This window comes from Drosophila takahashii, chromosome 2L (genome assembly GCF_030179915.1).
Source record: "Drosophila takahashii strain IR98-3 E-12201 chromosome 2L, DtakHiC1v2, whole genome shotgun sequence".
NCBI classification, from domain to species: domain Eukaryota; kingdom Metazoa; phylum Arthropoda; class Insecta; order Diptera; family Drosophilidae; genus Drosophila; species Drosophila takahashii.
In genome coordinates this window covers 25,709,811-25,728,315 of record NC_091678.1, presented here as the reverse complement: position 1 = coordinate 25,728,315, position 18,505 = coordinate 25,709,811, and the positions used below count along the sequence as shown (strand labels likewise).

Here is an 18,505-nt window from a genome sequence, read left to right as displayed (position 1 = left end):
CTTTTTGACCTTGGTGAATTTCCAGTTTACCTATCAGAGGTTTTTTTATAGAATGCGAACCTTATTGAAAAGTATTGATGTGTGCTTCAAAATATTTTTTGTTTTAAACCACGACATTTATCCAAAAAATGTTTTATGAAATTCATTTAGAGTCTGATAAGAAAGGTAAAGCTTTATCCGAACTCTTGAAGGATTATAAAACCTTAAAACTGTAACTATTTTAAAGAAACAATCTGTTCATTCCAAAAAAAAATATTATTTCTATGCATTCAATTAGAAGTAAAATTTGATAATCAGTACTTATAGTAATAAGATCGATGTAATTCTTTTAGCAATAAGAATAATTAGAAAAGTATGTAAATGTATATAATTAGAAATTGTGTAAATAACAACAAACAAAAATAAAAAAAAAAAAACAAAAAAAATATAATGAAATCGTATTTTTATTTATGAAAAATGGCCGTAAAATTTTGGGGAGCATTTGCATGTTTTAGGGCAATTCGCCTATAAATCCAGAGAAAACGCCCTAGATTTATGAAAATCTGCCTTTAGTTTTAGGATATTTTTCCTTATTTCTAGGGCAATTCGCCCTAAAATCCAGAAAAACACCCTAGATTTATAAAAAACTGCCTTTAGTTTAAAGGTATTTTTTCCGATTTCCAGGGCTATTCGCCTATAAGTCCAGAAAAATCGCCATGGATTTAAAGGAAACTGCCTTTAGTTTAAGGGTCTCATTTCTTATTTTTATGGCAATTACCTGTGAAAATAGAAAAATCGCCCTAGATCTACGAAAAATCGTCCTAAATGTATGACAAATTCACCCGTATTTTTAGGGCAATTTGCCCTAATTTTGTTGCCTAGTCGCCATTGACCCCCGTTTTAGGGCGATTTTCCTTGTTTTTAGGGCGATTTTACCGGAAAATTTCTATGAGTGTGATAAGCAATAAAAAAAGTTAATAGCATTGATTCAGCTTACCACGTTAATGTGTAGCAAATCTGTATTTTATTGTGATACTGTACTGAAGCAATTTAAATAATGCAAGTACAGCAAATATAATATTTTGTTTATTTATTATGCATTATAAGAAATTTAAACATTTTAATTAACAAATTATATTTTTCAAACTTACCACTTATACATGCACCTAAGTTTTAAATTAATGTGGAACAAATCTGCATTTTATTGGGTTACTGTACTAATGCACTTTCAGTACGACAAGTGTAGCAGAAATTGTTGATTTTGTAGTTTATGCTCTATAGTGCTTATATATAAGCAATTTAAATATGTAAAGAATATGATTTAAATATTTTTATGTACAAATTATATTTTTTAAATGGTTTTGCCCGTTCCACTTTCTAGGGCAAAAGAACAAAAGGTGTAAAACATTCATTGTTATGTTAAAGCAGACGCTTGTGCTTTGATTAGTGAAAAATTAATTATGCAAATAATATTCAGATAATTTAGGCGAATCAAAGCCATCAATTAAAGAAAAAACTGGTTATCTGTTAGGTGTAGCTACCGTTGAAATTTTGCCAGATGTGAGGATTTGAAGTCGCTATTTTGATTACCGCAAAAACGTAGGAAGTTTATAGGGGCTCGACGATAAATCGAGTGGCGGTCTATCGGTATAAAGCTTGGTATGTATGTAACAAGTAACTTATACAAATCTCAAGATTCAATAGTTCTTTTTTATTTCAATCAATGGTGCTAAGGTGCAAATTACTACAAGATAGTTAAAATGTTGGGTTTAAAGTTAACATTTTCAAAGTTTTTAATTAAATATTTAAGATTTACAGAAATTCCGAAGTGTATCACAGAACATACCGTCTTTACCTGGATAAAGTATACAGTTTTGTTCATAGAACTTTTCGGCTATTCCTGTTCGCAACGAAAAATAAAATCTAAGGTAGTACCTATTAGGTACTCGAAAGTTTTTGGCGAAGAAAACTTTATTGTTTAGGATATGTTAGAATGCTACCCTTTGTAAACCTTTTAGTCTAGGAAGAAACGTTTAATAACCAGTTACTTTTAATTTTTTACCACTTGGTTCATAATTATCAGCTGCGTATTTTTTGGGTGTTATTAATTTATGTGATAATTTTTAATTTTACCAAAATTGATGAACGGTTCAAATTACTACACAGAGAAAAAAACTGAACAAAATTGAACTGATATTGTTTCATATCCATGTGGTACAAAATCATATGTTCGGAAATATCATTTTGATATGAACGCAAAATTGATATAAACAAAGAGAGAACGATTTGAAAAATGTTTGATAGGTATAAAAATTGCATTTATATATTTTTAAAATCTTAAAAGATGTGGCCGACAGACACATTTTAAAATCATTAATGGCGACGAAACAAACTTGCGCTGCGTAGGAAGCCCAAGAATACGTGTGGGAAATCCCAACCTTCTAGCTTTTTTAGTTTCCGAGATCTCAGCGTTTATACAGACAGACGGACAGGCAGACATGGCTAGATCGAGTCGGCTAGTGATCCTGATCAAGAATATATATACATAGGAACAATATGGTGAACAATTTTATTTTTTTAAATTGTAAAATATTTTGTTGTTTATTAATTCATGTTGCTATTCTAGTCAAGTTTTCATTCGTAAAATCTGCAAGGGTATTAAAACTTCGGCTTGCCGAACTTAGCTTCCGTCCTCGTTTTTATTTTGTTGTTTATTAATTCAAGTTGCTATTCTAGTCAAGTTTTCATTCGTAAAATCTGCAAGGGTATTAAAACTTCGGCTTGCCGAAGTTAGCTTCCGACCTCCTTTCTTGTTACGTATCTGCCCGTATATGTCAATTTTACCTATAAAATTTGTTTGTGTGTACCCTTTAAAACGTAGCCAGTTTTTAGGATGGATGAGATAAATTTATTGACGTCAGTGGATCTTTTGAAAATGTTGCCACTGTTTTAGGAACCCTACACAGAGAAAAAAACGTAACAATACCCGATTGATATTGTCTACTCAATTTGTACATATCACTTTATGATAAAAAATCATAACAATTGCAAATGTTGATCTAAATACGAAAATATTAATATGAATACTTGAAAGATTGATATGTTTTTCATATCAAATGGGACATCGAAATATCTTCGAAAAAATAGTATGGCTGAAAATTCCTAATTTGTGATTACTTATGATATTTCTTGTCTGATTCGCGGTGGTAGCACTGACATTCTACGAAAACGTAAAATTATAAAGTAAAACATTTTGTGCAGTTTACTTATAATTAAATTGCATTTATGATGTTTCTTTGACTGACATTTATTTACTTTTTAGAAACTAGAATGCGATCTTTAGGGTTCTGTAAAGACCCCATCGACTTGTCTGAGCCGGGACCCCCTGTCAAATGGCTGGTCATAATGCCACATTGTTAATGCACTGTACATATTTGTAAAATTTATAAATTTATATGAATTTCCAAAGGTTTTGGACTCCAATTAATTACAATAATCAAAAATTCAAATAAATTTATATAAAAACAAGAGAGAACGCTATAGTCGGGTGCCCCGACTATCAGATACCCGTTACTCAGCTAAAGGGAGTGCGAAGAAGATGGAGATAAAAACTTTGATCCGCCGTAACTTTTTAACGAATGGTCCGATTTAAAAAATTGCATTTTTACTTTTTCGAAATATTGAAATTTTTAAAATCGTATATAAGCGATTGTGCGCGTTAGAGGGGGCGTGGCACCCTTTTGAAACAAACTTGCGCTGCGTAGGAACTACTAGAATCTGCATGCAAAATGTCAATCCTCTAGCTTTTATAGTTTCCGAGATCTCAGCGTTCATACTGACAGACAGACGGACAGACGGACAGACAGACGGACATGGCTAGATCGACTCGGCTAGTGATCCTGATCAAGAATATATATAGTTTATAGGGTCGGAAACGCTTCCTTCTAGCTGTTACATACTTTTGCACGAATCTAATATACCCTTTAACTCTACGAGTAACGGGTATAACCATATCCATCTCATAAGAAAGAAAATCAGTTTGATTTGAAAAAATAACATTCTGGTACAACATTTCCCATCATTTTGTAGCGAAATTTCATATGTGCGCGTAACAATCTATTATGAAAAATATAATATAAAATATGTGTTAATATATATAATGTGTTCGAAAATATCAATTTTGTATGATCGAAAATATAATTTTGATATGGCCACATATGGGACCAAAATTGATATGAAGCAAGAAAGAAATCAGCTTCGGTCAGCCGAAGCTTATATACCCTTCCAAATAAAGTAAACACCTATAGTTTAGTGCTCACACTTATCGGTGCAGTTCCAGGGATTGCAGAATCTGCGTGCCTATTTAAAATTTTGTTTTTAAGTTGTCAAAAATCAAAACGCCTACTTCCTTACAATCAATTTACAAATACCCGATTTTGGTATTTTTTTTCTCTGTGTAAGTCAATTTACCCGATATCAACTTATCATCATCGATTTTTTAAATTATGCTTAACTGGTGATGATAAACTTGTTCTTACCCCTGTATAAAAAAACAACAATTCAAATTTCCGAAAACAAATCTTTGCATTTTAATATCTAAATCGGTATCGGTATATCTCAAAGAAAGAAGGCCCGTCTGTGGGCGTGATCTCTGTTGGACAGTCCACTTGTGATTTCACTTTGGAATTATCCTCGTCCATGGCCTCCATGACCTCCACGGCCGCCGCCTCCTCCTCCGCCGGAGGCGTTAGCGACAGCATTTGCTTCGGCAGAGGCGGAAGCTGGACCTCCATAGCTGGTGGCCTGGGCGTTGGCATTTGCCACGGCACTGGCCCCACCGCCACCTCCACCAGGATAGGCCTGGACGGCCACCAGGGCGAAGATCAGAAAAATGCAGATTGCCAGGAACTTCATCGTCAGAGTTTGCGATGCATTATGAGCGTGTGCCGCTCGCTTTTATACCAGCATCCGCAACAGGTGGATGGACTTGTTTAATGAAAAATCACAAAAAACACGACAACAAGATTATTGCTATTATATGGGGGGTTCCGTTTAGCACATTAATTAGACATATATTAAAAACGCATGACGTTTTATATTATTTAACGCGAATATACTATGGCATCCATAATTGAAAACAGGTTAGCTTGAAAATCTCATATATTTCAGTAAGTATAGCATATTTCTAGGCGGATTTAGTAATTATTATTATTACCGATTTAGCACAGCTAATCTTACTCTGTATGAAACAAAACACTTAACATTTTAATAGAACAAATGCAAAATAACCACCTATAACATGTCGTCATCCTGCTAATTTTAGCAGATTATGAGGGCTAGTATTCCTAGCAATATTTTTTTGAAAATCGCGTTTTCCCTTTATTGTTTTCACATTTCACATAAGTTTCAAGGGATCTCACATTTTTAAACTCTTGCAGAGGGTATTTTAATTTCAGTCAGTAATTTGCACCGCTGTGAAGGAGTCGTTTCCAACCAGTATATATATATTCTTGATCAGCGCCAATAACCTAGTCCATCTAGATATGTCCGTCTGTAAAATTTTCCAAAATTCTTCTTTCTATTGCAGGTAGTCCAATTGTTGGATCGAGCCGGATCATACTACTATATCTTATAGCTCTAATAGGACAAATCGAAAAAAACAAGCTAAAAACATGAAAACTTTGTTCTTTATAAAGTAAGTCAAGTTGATTTTTGGCAATTCAAAAACAAAATCTTAAATAAGGCAAAAATATATATGATATACTTGGAACGACATCGATCGAGGAGCTCTAGTATCTCGGCCACAAGAGATAGAATGCTTGAAGCTCTCAAAGAATGTAAATTCAACGCTAAGTATTTTAAGTAAATAAGTTAAGTATTTATTGCAAGGGTATATAAACTTCGGCTTGCCGAAGTTAACTTTCTTTTTTGTTTTTATAATTGTTTTCGCAAATTGAAATCGAAGAACACTTGACTTTCAATTTGTAATTGTCTTAAAAATGTTTAAGGACTATCTCGTTTGTTAGGTTAGGTGATCAAAATTTAAAGTCCTTCCAAAAACATTTTAAACTAAAATTAAAAAAATTATGTCCAAAACAATTCAAGTGCTTAACGCACCAGATTTAAGGCAATATTTTTGATTATACTTTTTAAACAGATGGGAAAGACAAAAACCAATATTAAGGGTATTGTATTTTTTATTTGAAAGCCATTATCGACCTGATCGCGGTCAACTTTAATAGGGATAAAAGCCTCCTCCGTTCCCACTAGAGGAAGCGGAGGCAGATGCATCGGCTCGGGCATTGGCAATGCCACCTCCACCTCCATAACCACCAGGGACTCCTCCATATCCTCCGTAGCCTCCGTAGCCACCACCGGGTCCTCCGTAGCCACCACCGGGTCCTCCGTAGCCACCATATCCTCCATGTCTGCCTCCGTGGGGATCGGCCTGGACTGCCACCAGGGCAAGGATCAGGAATGCGAGGAATGCAAATAACTTCATCGTGGGTGTTTGTTGTGCCATCTGAGCGAATTTGGGACTCTTTTATAGTCACATCTGGACCGGCATCTGAACCAGTTCCCTGTGTTATTAACGGGAATCAGTACTGTCAAATGCAAATTGTATTTTTAATTGTTCTCAGTACACTTATTTAGTACTTTCTTCAATTTCACATATTTCAAATGAAATGCATTCGAAACCTGTTTGGACAGGTGGCTTAGCTTAGCTTCAATAATTTCATTTTCTATGCAAATTGGTAAAACAAATAAAATACGTATATTTCAGACAGAGGCCGGTTTAATTTTGTGAGGAACCGATGGGGGATGTCCCTGCTTATTTTTGGATTTAGTAGAACATCTTCATTTCCATAATGAATAAACGAAATAAATATTTTAAAATGGTTAAGTCAATCGAAATTTTAGGTTTCTTACTCTTTTGCGAATAAAACCAAGGCATAGTTTTCGGCTCTAACTTAATCTACTTTTAATTTTTCGTCGAAAAAAGCTTTTTAATGTTTTTGCTCAATGTGTGAAATATTAAAAAAAAAATTGCTTTCTAAAACCCGAACGAAAAATAATAGTTTGGTTTATAGTTTCTTAGGACAATTCACTTCAGTATATCGTGCACAATATTGTCCTTACCCCATTTTAATTATGGAGAAGGATTACTAAATACCTGTCAACGGAAAACCTTTGTAGCAGTTTGCTTTGATTACTACAAGTAAACTAGTTTATTTGGTATCTTCAATATCTTATATTTTTCCTGGAGTTTCCCGCATCTTTTTTGAGAAATGACTAACTGGTTGGTAATGTACATCCCATGGCCTAGAGTTCAGTTTGTCAGCTGGTTAAGTAAATAAAGCCAAGCCGAGCAGCCAAAAAAACCCGTATCGCCAAAACCTTCAATCCGCATTCATTCGATTCACATTCAACATGCAGTTTAGCGCCTGCCGCTCAAGTTCAAATGGAAATTAGCGGCTGGTGTTTGTTTAATAGCCGAATGCTTTCAAATTCCATCGATAGTAAGGCGCAGCGAACGTGATACTCATTGCAAAACCCCGAAAAAGCCCTGTGCCCCCTAATATTGAACCTTCGTATTGCCGATGGGATGCCGATCGGTGAATGAATAATCCAAGCCTCCGGACTTGGACCTGACCAGACCAAACGAGTCAGCCTGGCTGGTCCACGTGTCTGTCCGTCGGACTGTCTGCGTCCATGCCGGAACATAAAAGCCCAAAAATGTATGACGACAACTCTTGAGGCGATTGCCGGTTTTAAGTTTTTTTTTTGCAGGTGGGCAGCGATCAGCCTGTGGGCTGCTGAATGTCTGTGCTTGTGGTTTTCTTGATTTCTTGGGTGTGCTGCTTTAACGATTCAAAAAATGAATCATATTTGTAAAGATTGGATTTTAAAGAAGTCTGGGAAATACTCTATTTGAAATGCTCTTAATGAGTTGTTTTTGAAATAATTGGGGTGGGTTTTCTCTAGGACAAGAGTTTCTAAATGTACTCTTCCAAACCGATTTATATTTTTGTTTCTTTCCCGAGAATTAATCTCATCGCACCGTATAAGGGCATTTCTTCGGTCACCTTTCCCGTTTATATTTCGCTTATGCAATATTATGTCACTTTTGAAGAGCGATTTTCGGATCAACAATGTTTAAAAGACCTACTAACGCTTTGTGCAATCGCCAAAGCAAACAAAGATTGGTGTTCATGTTTTATTTATAATTTATAAAATCGTTTATCTTCAGCATTTCTCTTCATTTTGTCATTTGGCAGACCGTACACAATTTTGCACAACGTTATATTTGTTTTGTTTGATGTCTGTGCGGATTTGTATCGATATCTTCTTACGCAGCGATTTTTTTTTGGTTTATCACACTGTGTTGGGGCCCGTCGAATGATATTTAAATATTTTTGTTTATAACTCGTTTAGAATTGAAAATTGCCTAAAACAAACCGAGCATCAATCGCTCAATGTCTCCCTCTCCCCGTCTCCGCATTATGGCAAGTTGTTCGACCTTGACAAGGTCGCATTCTCGGTGGGGCAGGCCACCAGCAGCACCACTCACGAGCGGTTGGTCCGCACCACCGAGGAGTAACCGTAAAGCACCTCCACTCCGTCCGAGTTGAAGATCCGCTCCACCCGCGGAGCTCGCGTCTGAATAGGTCGTTCTGTAGTGGTAGTGGTAGTGGTTGTGCTTGTTGTTGTGGCTGGAGCACTGGTGGTGCTGGTGGTACTCGTTGTAGTTGGAGCACTGGTGGTTGTGCTCTCTGGAGCAGTGGTAGTTGAGGTCTCTGGAGCACTGGTAGTTGAGGTCTCTGGAGCACTGGTGGTCGTCTCTGGCTGTACACTTAGCAGAGGTTCCACTGTAGTGGTCAGCAGAACAGCCTCAGTGGTTGTGGTGGTGGTGCTAGGAGCTGGAGTTGTGGTCTCCTCAGCCTCTGTGGTGGTTTCGGTTGCTGGGGTGGAAGAAACCAGTAGAAGTTCTGTGGAAAAAAGATTAATCTTTGGTAAAGTGATCAAATAAATCAGTAAACAGTCGCACCTTTGGGTTCTTCCGTCCGCTCTGTGGTGGCTACTTCTTCTTTTGCTTCTGGCAAAACCGTCGAAAGTTCAGGCTGAGGTTCCGTTACAAAGGGAGCTCCATTGCTAATAAATTGGTAGACCGGCACCACTGTGGTTTCCACCGATTCCGCCTGGTCATTCTCACTTTTAGATGTGGGCTTCTCCTCCACCAAAGCGGCTTCGGTGGTCATAATCATGGACAGTTCCACGGCGTCCTGTGGTGCTGCATTCGTAGTGGTCTCCATTCGGTTCTCGGCCATGTCCAGATCGATTTCACCCATTTGCGCTGGCTTCCGCTCAAAGTAGTTCTTCATGGTCTTCACCTCCTGGAACTCGGTGGTTTCCTCAGTCTCTGAGGGAGAATTCGTTGTGCCGTCTTGTGGTGAAATAGTGGTGATGGTTCGTGGACTTTCGGTGGTTGTGATGAAACTGGGTGGCAGTGTGGTTGCTCCAAACCGGAAACTGGGTCTCCTGGTGCTACCTGTATTATTGGTATTTGATAGCTCCCTGGTTGCGGCGTTCAGATCCTCGTTCTCCGAATCCGAGTCCAACTCCGATTCCAGCTTCTCGGGATTCTTCAGCCGCTCCTCCTGAGCCCGCTCCATCTCCAGCTGCTGCACCACCGAGTCCGGAAGCGGTTCTTCCGTCATAACCATCGGACTGGCCTCGGTGAAGGTCTCGCCCTCGGGACTGGTGGTCAGTATCACGTCCGAGTCGACGTCCACCGTGATGGTGCCCTCCTCCACGGACATGTAGGTGGACTCCTCGGGTACCTGGACCTCCTCGGTGGTTTCATAGTCCGGCGAAACGGTGGTTCTCTGCGGTGCGGCTCTCGCATTTACGGCCACTGCGATCAGCAGCAGAATGGCAAAGGTTCGCAACATTTTCGGCTGACTTATTTTTGGTATTTGCGGAATGCGAGGCGGCTCGGTGGCTCGCTGGCAATGAATCAATATCGAACGAGTGTGGCTTCAACGCACCGAAAGCTACGTTCACTTTGGGTCTGAAAAACTTGCTCCTGTCTCCAAAAGCTTTCTGGGTAACTCGCGCTCTCTCTCTCTTTACTTCTGCAGAGAAAAAAAGGTTTTATGCTTTTACGATATTTTACGATATAGGAAGGTATCTCAAAAATTGATACTTTTAAAATGAATTGATTTCAACGATTTCAGAGCTTTAGATTATGAACTGCTTATATTGGTTTAACTTAGTAAGGTTTTGGTTATTAAAAGGATTAACTTCTTTTATTTCTAAAACTTCGCACTCCCTAAAAAAATGTTCATCAGCTCTTTGTGTTTATACGTTTATTTTTAGCTTTATTGAAACTTTAAATGCAAGTTAAATCTTGCCTTAGTGATCGTATTTTGACGAGTGTTTCTACCTCAGACTTTATTTCTGGCTTTTAACTGGTTCACTCGAGGCTGCTGGCTTCCGCTCCACGATGTTGTGACTAGTTTTGTTTGCGTCGAGGAACTAAACCGTTTGCAGCTCCGGCTCGGGCTTTTAAGGCGCTTGAAAACTGTTCCCGGCTTGGGTTTCGATTCGGGGCTTCTGGTGGCTCAGTTGCGCAGCCAACTGCCAACTCAGGTTCGGCCTTTTTGATGGACCTGAAGTACAGGTGCACTTGGCCCAGAAACATCTCTTAAATGGCTCTTCCACTTCCCCTCTCCAGTTCAATTTCACTTTCAACGCACTCACCTGTGCTCACCTCTGATATTGATTTTGCTTTTCGATGCTTTCCGCCGCCTTTCAGCTTCAGTTTGGCCCGGAGTGGCAAACCGGCTTTCTGGCATGGCAATTAGTTGGTTACAACTCGATGGCCTCTCATAATTCGCGGTTATTCAACGCTCTGCACCGATACGCTCTCGTATTTGGCTATTGATATTAAACTAATTCGATCAGAACCAATGGGGCTCTTTGAGACATGCCCATTGTCTTGGCCTGAAAGAGTCTCTGATTGCCGGTTGAATGATCGCAGTAATTGGGTGGAAACACGATGGCTTGATGTTGAGGAATGTTTTAAGTAAACCAAAGTGATCTTTTTAAACCCAAACATTCTAACGTTTCCCCTTTTGCAGCAATTGGTTCAGTAAACTGATATCGGTTTGTTTTTCTGTTTAGATCCCATTTCCCCTGAAGTCTAAGCAATCTATTTTCAGTAAAAATGTGTGTTGTGATAAAGTATGGTGGATTTATTGCTCAATTGCAACTTTCAGTCTTATGTTCCTTTTTGAAATTCCGTTAGGCAAAATTCTTAGCTTTTAATATACATTTTTGTTTGACTGTGCCATAATTTATTAAAATATTTTTTTGTTGGTCAGAGAGCAACATTGCCAAAATTTATAGGTTAGATTATGGGAGCAAACGCCTCAGTTATGAAACTTATTTATATGTATAAGCGGTTTTACTAAGCACAGTTCCAGTTTTAGTTCCAGTTTAATAATTTTATGCCAAGAGCAAAATTAATCCCCTGATCTATTTCCGGTGCGCTTAGAAAAATTTGATAATCAATTTGAAAAAATTTAAAAATAAAGCATAATAAATATTTTTGGTGTTCCTAAAAGTTTATGAATGAAATAGAATAGTTAAATAACATGCTTAATTATGAATATTTTTTTTATAATTTGTTATGATTTCATATTTTTTGCCAATACAATTTATTTATCACTTGCCTAAACTTTATACCATTTGCATGCTAATGTTGTGAGTGTTTGACATTTTCCATAGAAGCAAACTTAAGGAATGTCTGGGGATTTTGCCAAGTGGGTTTGCTGATTGCCATTGTTATTCACTTGAGAGTGAGTCAGCTTTTAGCGGAATTCCAGAGCAGACATTATATTCAATGTTGTTTTTTTCTAGCCAATTTCATTTGAAATTTTAATGTAGTTCCTCACATTCCTCCTATCTTTCCGGTGGTCATTTCTATTAAACGCATAAATTCCCCCAACGGCTTTGACCTCGCAAATTGATTTTGTACGAACAAATTGTGCAGGCTATCGCAAAGAGGAACTTTCATAATTAGTTCTTATCGAACCAGAAAAGCGACCACAAAACTCTCGTTTGCGGCAAACTTGGCCAACAACATAAATATGGTTGACCATAAGGACAAGTTTTATGTCAACTCGACAGAAAATGTCTTCTGGTCGTGGCCGAGAATCTTAACATCTTGCCACCACCAAAGGCGATAAAGGCACCAGCAACTACGACTGTCAACTACGAAGGGCAATAACAATAAACTGGCCTCTATTGAACTACAGTGTGGCTTGCCTTGGGTGAATTTTCCTGACTTTGATATTTGACCTCCAAATAAATTCTAACCATTGAATTTATAATCTTTACTTGAATGAAGAATATGATTTGCTAAGAATTAGGATATTCAAATAAGGTTTATTCATTAATTTAATTATTCCAAAACTATGCCTCACTGTATCGCCTAGTTTGAGGTTTCTGCATAGTTCAGCGAAAGTGGTCGGCTGAGAAATCAGTAAATGCCGCTTACTTTTGTCATGGGGCGTATTCAAGCCAATATGATTTATCTAATGACTGGTTTCCTCTGCGACTTTAAGTCCTGCCATCCGATAGTCTTTCATGCCCAGAAAACACCTTTAGTCAACTTGAATAACATCATTAGGCCCAGAAAGGAGGAGGCTGCTGGCACTCACTTAAATTGAGCTCCTGCCGTCAAAATACCGGACACAAAGGCCACTTGGCAGGCGGCCAACGTAAATATGACTTATAAAATGCTCTCGAAAAAGTCTTTTTGGCAAGCAAATTAGTTTGTTAAACTGATGATGGAGCTGGCTGGCTGGCTCTTTCAGCACTTTGCCGAAATATTTATGCAAAATTCGTCCGGCTGAAGAGGAAGGTGATGAATTGAGAATTCAATTTTCCTCGGCGGCGGCTACTTCGAGTGTAAACAAAGTATTAATCATACGCCCTGTGGGCAGAAGAAGAAGTCATTAGCAGGCTGCCGGGAAATTGGAAATGACTTGAAATCATTATTATTAAAGAGCCTGCCGACTAAAATCAAAGTTGTGAGCACTTCCAATTTGCCCAACGATAAATGTAATTTAAATACCAAGTGAAATAAGCTCTCAGCCCGATCAAGAAGGGAGCTCCGCTCCGGTTTTAATGCTTCGGAAAATCATTAGGAAAACATTTCGCATGCAAATTCGGTTCCGTACAAATGTAATTTTCCTCATCCACTTGCCCGGACTTTGAAGTGTCGCCAGTGGCAATTTGTCCGGAGGGCGTGGCACTTTATTGCTTAACGATTACGACCGCTTCATTGGCTCCTGACGCTAATGTTTATTTCTAAATTACTTCAAATGGAAATGTAAATTCCCTCTGATGCCGGAGTAAAATCAATCAATTCGGGGTGGAGCTGCCAGTATGTGTATGGAAAATGCCAGCATTGTTTTTACCTCATTACTTTGTAATCAATAAGCTCCCTGGCAAACTTTATTCTCCGGCATAAAAGTCACTTGTGGGGCTTCGATTCTTTTTGAGTGGCTGTTCATGCCAAGGAACTTGAAACTCTGCAACTCTGTTTATTTTTTAATATCCATTGCCAGCGAGGGTTTATTTCGCCATTGTCCACAAAACGAAACAATAGAAACGAGCAACTTGAATCGAGCATTGTAATTGTATTACAAAAAATTATTATTGTTTAAATTGCAAAATAATATGCGAATGAAAAGCCTTTGCGCCGTCTTTTGTCTTTGCTGTAAATTCAATTATTGAATCAGAACGAAATAAATATCAGAGATTGCCGATTTTCATACACATGTGCGTGTATTTACATATTAATCCTTAATTAAAAAGCTTCACTTAATTGTTGGTCATTGTGTTGACAGAGGAATATTAATTTAAGCTTTTCAGTGCAATTTTTTGTCCTGTTGTTTTCAGAATTCCGCAAGTAAAAGTAGGATATTTCAAGGGAATATATAAATTTTGCAGTGTTTTTTAACGACGGTTCACCATATCTTAAAGTTAGGTCGATAATAATGATTATAATGTTTCCATGAGCTAAATTGCAGATTATAAATTCACAAATTCATTGCAACAAGAGAATATTAGTTGAAAAATTAAATAGGTAACACATTCTATCAAATAATTTATGTATTCCATATTTAATATGGTTAGAGATATTCAAAGTGGCACAATTATCTTCTATTACTAAGAATTATCCTCAGATAATTCTGGCATTGAAGGAGTGTTCGCTTTAGCCAAAAGAGCAAAGTTCATCCCAAGCACAAGTTGATTTAATAAATTATGATGTGCGGGTGGCTCCAGCATGTGTGTGGCTGTTCTGATGTGCTCGAGTGTGTGCATCTATGACGCTAATGACAGCCCCTGAAGGAGCCCTACAATATCATTATAAGCCAAAACTAAATCAACAACAACTGAGGCAAAAGCCAACTCACCAAGGCTTAGAGCGAGAAAGGAACGGGGACCAGAGAGGGATGGATAGACAAAAGCTAGTTGCACAGGCAAGAGCCACTAATTGACTTTAATTATTTTGTTGTACTTAATGTCTTGTTTACACGAGGAAAAGAAACAGAGAGTTGAAGAGAAAGGCGGTGGGAATGTGGGCGTGGCACTAGCAAATCACTTCTTCATACTACAAAGGCAAATAGAGAGGAAGAGCAGGGAAGGGGGGAAGTGGCAAAAAATGACAGCTGATGGAGAAATGGGAGGGGGAAAAAGAGCTAGATACGATGAGAGCTACACAGGAAAAAGGTTTTTTTTATCAAATCATTGTTTTAAGTCATTACAAAAGATATATTTCTTTTAAAATTAAATCGGGTATTTTTTTATTTTTTAAATACGACTATCTGATACCGGTCACTCAGCTTAAAGGAGTGCGAGGTAGATGGAGATATAAAACTTTGATTGCGCATAACCCTTTTATGAATGGTCCGATTTGAAAAATATCTACATTTATATAATAAATGCAATAAAATTGCACTTACACTTTTCGAAATCTTTGAAGATGTGGGCGCCAGACACAATTGAAGTTTAAGGCGATTGTGGACGTTAAAGTGGGCGTGGCAACTTAATGAAACAAACTTGCAGTGCGCAGGAACCTGAAAAGTCTGCATGATTAATTCCAACATTCTAGGTTTTATAGTTTCCGAGATCTCAGCGTTCATACTGACGGACGAACGGACAATATACCCTTTTACCCTTTTCAAAAATATAGTAATTCTTTTCCCGAACAGAACGGGGTATTTTATAGTTGTTACGTAGTTTTTTCCCGTGTAGAAAGTAGGAGGTAAGTCTGTCAAAGTTAGTTAAAAGCGATGTGTAAACATGTGGGCTCCCATAGCTTAGCGGAAAAAGAGCACCTCTGCCTGTCTCTTTCTCAGTTTGCTTTGTCCCTCTCCTAGAGCATCCTCCTGCTAAACTTTAATTAAAGTTGAATTTGTGTCAGTTGTGTGCTTGCAACTGTGGTTGCATGTTTGTTTCGCCTGCTGCTAGAGCATTTTTTCCTTTGGCATCAACAACGAGGAGAAACAACAGACATTTCCTGCCATATGGAAGATATCATGTGTATAAATTATGTATTCAGAAACTCTAATAAGAATATATGAAAATAATTTAAGCAGAATTTTTACTTTGATCCTTACCCAATTTCAATTAGTTTTTTAAAGTTTATCATTATCTACAAGATTTATAAATTGTTTGTATTTTATTTAAATGTTTAAAGTCTAGAGTTTCAATACCGTGTTCAATTTTGAGTAAGGAGCGGATGCAATTCGACATTAGTCGACAAGAAGTCAGCCACCGGCAGGAACGGAACTGCATTTTTCATTTCCCTTCGGCTGGCAGTCAGCCCAGAGGCAATATCACCTGAAAGTTGTGACTTTTATGGTGGTCCGTCCCCATTCGATTCCCGCACACCGTCTTAATCCCATCCTGCTGCCACCCACTGTGCTTGTGTTTGGCTGTTTATTCAGCAACAGTGCGCGCGGTAAGTTTGCCTTCAGTCACAGACTGCGTTTTCTTTTCGCCATTCGCTTCTTGTGTTGCCGGTCGCCAGACGCCAAACGACGACAAATGAAGGCAATTCATTGGGCATGCGGCTTTAAGTTGTCGCTGCAAGTGCACAACTGCGGTCCGCAGGCTCTCCGGCTCTTGCAGTCCGCGTCCTGGTCCTGGAGCTGCACTCGAAAAAAATTTTTTCCGAATACCAATGTAACAATATCTCTTGAACATTGTCTGAACTGGGCAATATTATTTTCTATGCATTGTCTTATATTAGTATTACATTTCAGATAAGTGTGATATAATAAACCATTTTGTTTGACAAAAGAAACTGGAGAAATTACTTCATCAAATACAAAATTAAATCATATTTAAAATTAACTCCAAAATGCAAATAGTTTTCTTAAACAAAATATAATATAATTAATGTTTGTTTGTAATATTTTGAGCGTCAAATAACCCATTAAAAAGTCATTTTTATTTAATAGTAATTTTTGTCAATGCAGTTCTGTGCTGGTCCTGTGGCTTCGACTCCTGCTGCGGCCAGGATAAAGTTTTGCACCCTGGCTGTCGAAATGAGTTGCGTTTTAAGTCGCAATTAAGCGTTGGTGCTGTTTGCTGCCCGTCTCTCGCTTTTCTTGGAGTTTTTCCCATCTTTCGGCCAGTTAAAGCCACCAGGGAGGCCCAAACCGCATTGGTTTTTCTAACGAAATATCGGCGTTCGGTTTATCAAAAGTTCACAAGTTCTTAGATGAGTCTTCTATTAACAAAAGCTTATTAAAAAAACGATTTTATTTTAATTTCATCAGATGAGATCTTTCTATAAAGTGTTAGTATGCAACTGGGCGCATGCAGATAAAAGAATATATATCGTTGCATACTTTACGTTGCCGCTAAAAATCCGATAAATGTAAATAAAGTTATACGTTTTCAAATTGTTTATGTTTAATGTTTAAACTAATCAATAAAAATAAAGATAAACAAGAAAGGAAGCTACCTTCGGCCAGCCGAAGCTTATATACCCTTGCAGATAAAGTAATGCTCACTCGGTGCAGTTCCAGAGATTCCAGATTCAGCGTTTCTATTTATTTAAATTTTGTTTTTAAGTAGTCAAGAATCAAAACCCCTACTTCCTACAAAGTTACAATGAATTTTCTTATATTTGTTTGAATATTCCCATGGGAGCCTTAAGATATAGTGGTCCGATCCGGCTCGCTCCGACATATGTACTACCTGCAATAGAAAGAAGACTTTCGGGAAAGTTTCATCGCGATAGCTTTAAAACTGAGGGACTAGTTCGCATAGAAACGGACAGACGGACAGACGGACATGGCTAGATAGACTCGGCTATTGGTGCTGATCAAGAATATATGTACTTTATGTGGTCGGAAACGTCTCCTTCACTGCGTTGCAAACATCTGACTGAAATTATAATACCCTCTACAAGGGTATAAAAATACAAATACAAAATAAAAATAGTTATTGCGCGAATTTGTTAACAATTTGTTATCATGCTCCGCATATTAAAGCTTTCAAATTACTATATTGCTTTTTAGAATAACGATGGTACCGAAAGGATCGCATATTAAATAATCCTCTTTGGACCGCGATTTCTTTAGAATCACATAATTAAAGTATTTGTTGGTCATCCATGCTCAAAGGATTTCTTATGAAATCTCTGTCCAGGGAGGATATGAAATTCGAAGCTGTGGGGACTAGACTGGGACTGGGTCCCTATTAAATCAATTACAAGCAAATACATGCCAAACGTTTTATAATTCGGACCACTTTTCACCCATAATATTAAAAACTTTACTGTTTGATAATAATTCTGGTCTTAGAACTAACTATTTACAAGCGAAATATATTTTATTGACTCTATTCCTACCCTTCCAGAAATAAATTCTTCAGTTTTTTGTTTGTTTAACACTGTTGCACCACTCGAAAAATTATGAATATTTTATATGAAGTAGATGGTTATAGGACTCACAAACTGTAAAAAATTGGCGGTGTTGTCAGACTTGGAAAGTCTTGAACCAATTTTTTGAAAATTTGAATCGCGATTTTTGTTAGCTTATAAGAATGGTAAAAATCCAAAGCTTGGCTGACATTCTTGAAGGTTAACACAAAAATTATTGGCATCAAAAAAGTTTTCTCAAGAACCACCGAAGGGAAGATACATCAAGTGATATGTTTTTTAGTTGCGGCAGATTACTCGTAAGCAAGCGGATCAAAATATTTGAAAATTGGAATTCTTATCCATTAGGTTCCTATCTACCAATCCTCATCTAAAATTTTGCAATATCGCCTGGGGCAGTTTTCCAAGGCTTGTTCCCCTATGATCTTTAAAGTCAGTGTAGATGCAAAGAATGATCTGATATTTTCTTTTTCATTCACTTTAATTTTTCACATTATTAAAAAATCTTGATTAGATTACCCAAAAACAAGAGAATTACTCGCTCGGGATTTC

The 18,505-nt window shown here is 37.6% G+C and overlaps 3 protein-coding genes across 3 annotated transcripts; all 3 read right to left on the bottom strand.

Moving 5' to 3' along the window:
- Positions 1–4,544: 4,544 nt before the first annotated feature.
- Positions 4,545–4,901, bottom strand: LOC108069685 (glycine, alanine and asparagine-rich protein). Its single transcript, XM_017159915.3, has one exon. The coding sequence runs from the start codon at positions 4,891–4,893 to the stop codon at positions 4,666–4,668; it is 228 nt and encodes a 75-aa protein (XP_017015404.1). The 5' UTR covers positions 4,894–4,901; the 3' UTR covers positions 4,545–4,665.
- Positions 4,902–6,214: 1,313 nt separating this feature from the next.
- Positions 6,215–6,481, bottom strand: LOC108069003 (uncharacterized). The gene has a single exon (XM_017159300.2). It carries the CDS (start codon positions 6,479–6,481, stop codon positions 6,215–6,217), a length of 267 nt encoding a protein of 88 aa, XP_017014789.2.
- Positions 6,482–8,182: 1,701 nt separating this feature from the next.
- LOC108070037 (mucin-7) lies at positions 8,183–10,545 on the bottom strand. The gene is made up of 3 exons (XM_017160379.3): positions 10,427–10,545; positions 9,029–10,115; positions 8,183–8,969 (listed from the first exon to the last, which is right to left on the bottom strand). Exons 2-3 carry the CDS (start codon positions 9,930–9,932, stop codon positions 8,548–8,550), a joined length of 1,326 nt encoding a protein of 441 aa, XP_017015868.2. The 5' UTR covers positions 9,933–10,115; positions 10,427–10,545; the 3' UTR covers positions 8,183–8,547.
- Between the last annotated feature and the right edge of the window lie 7,960 nt (positions 10,546–18,505).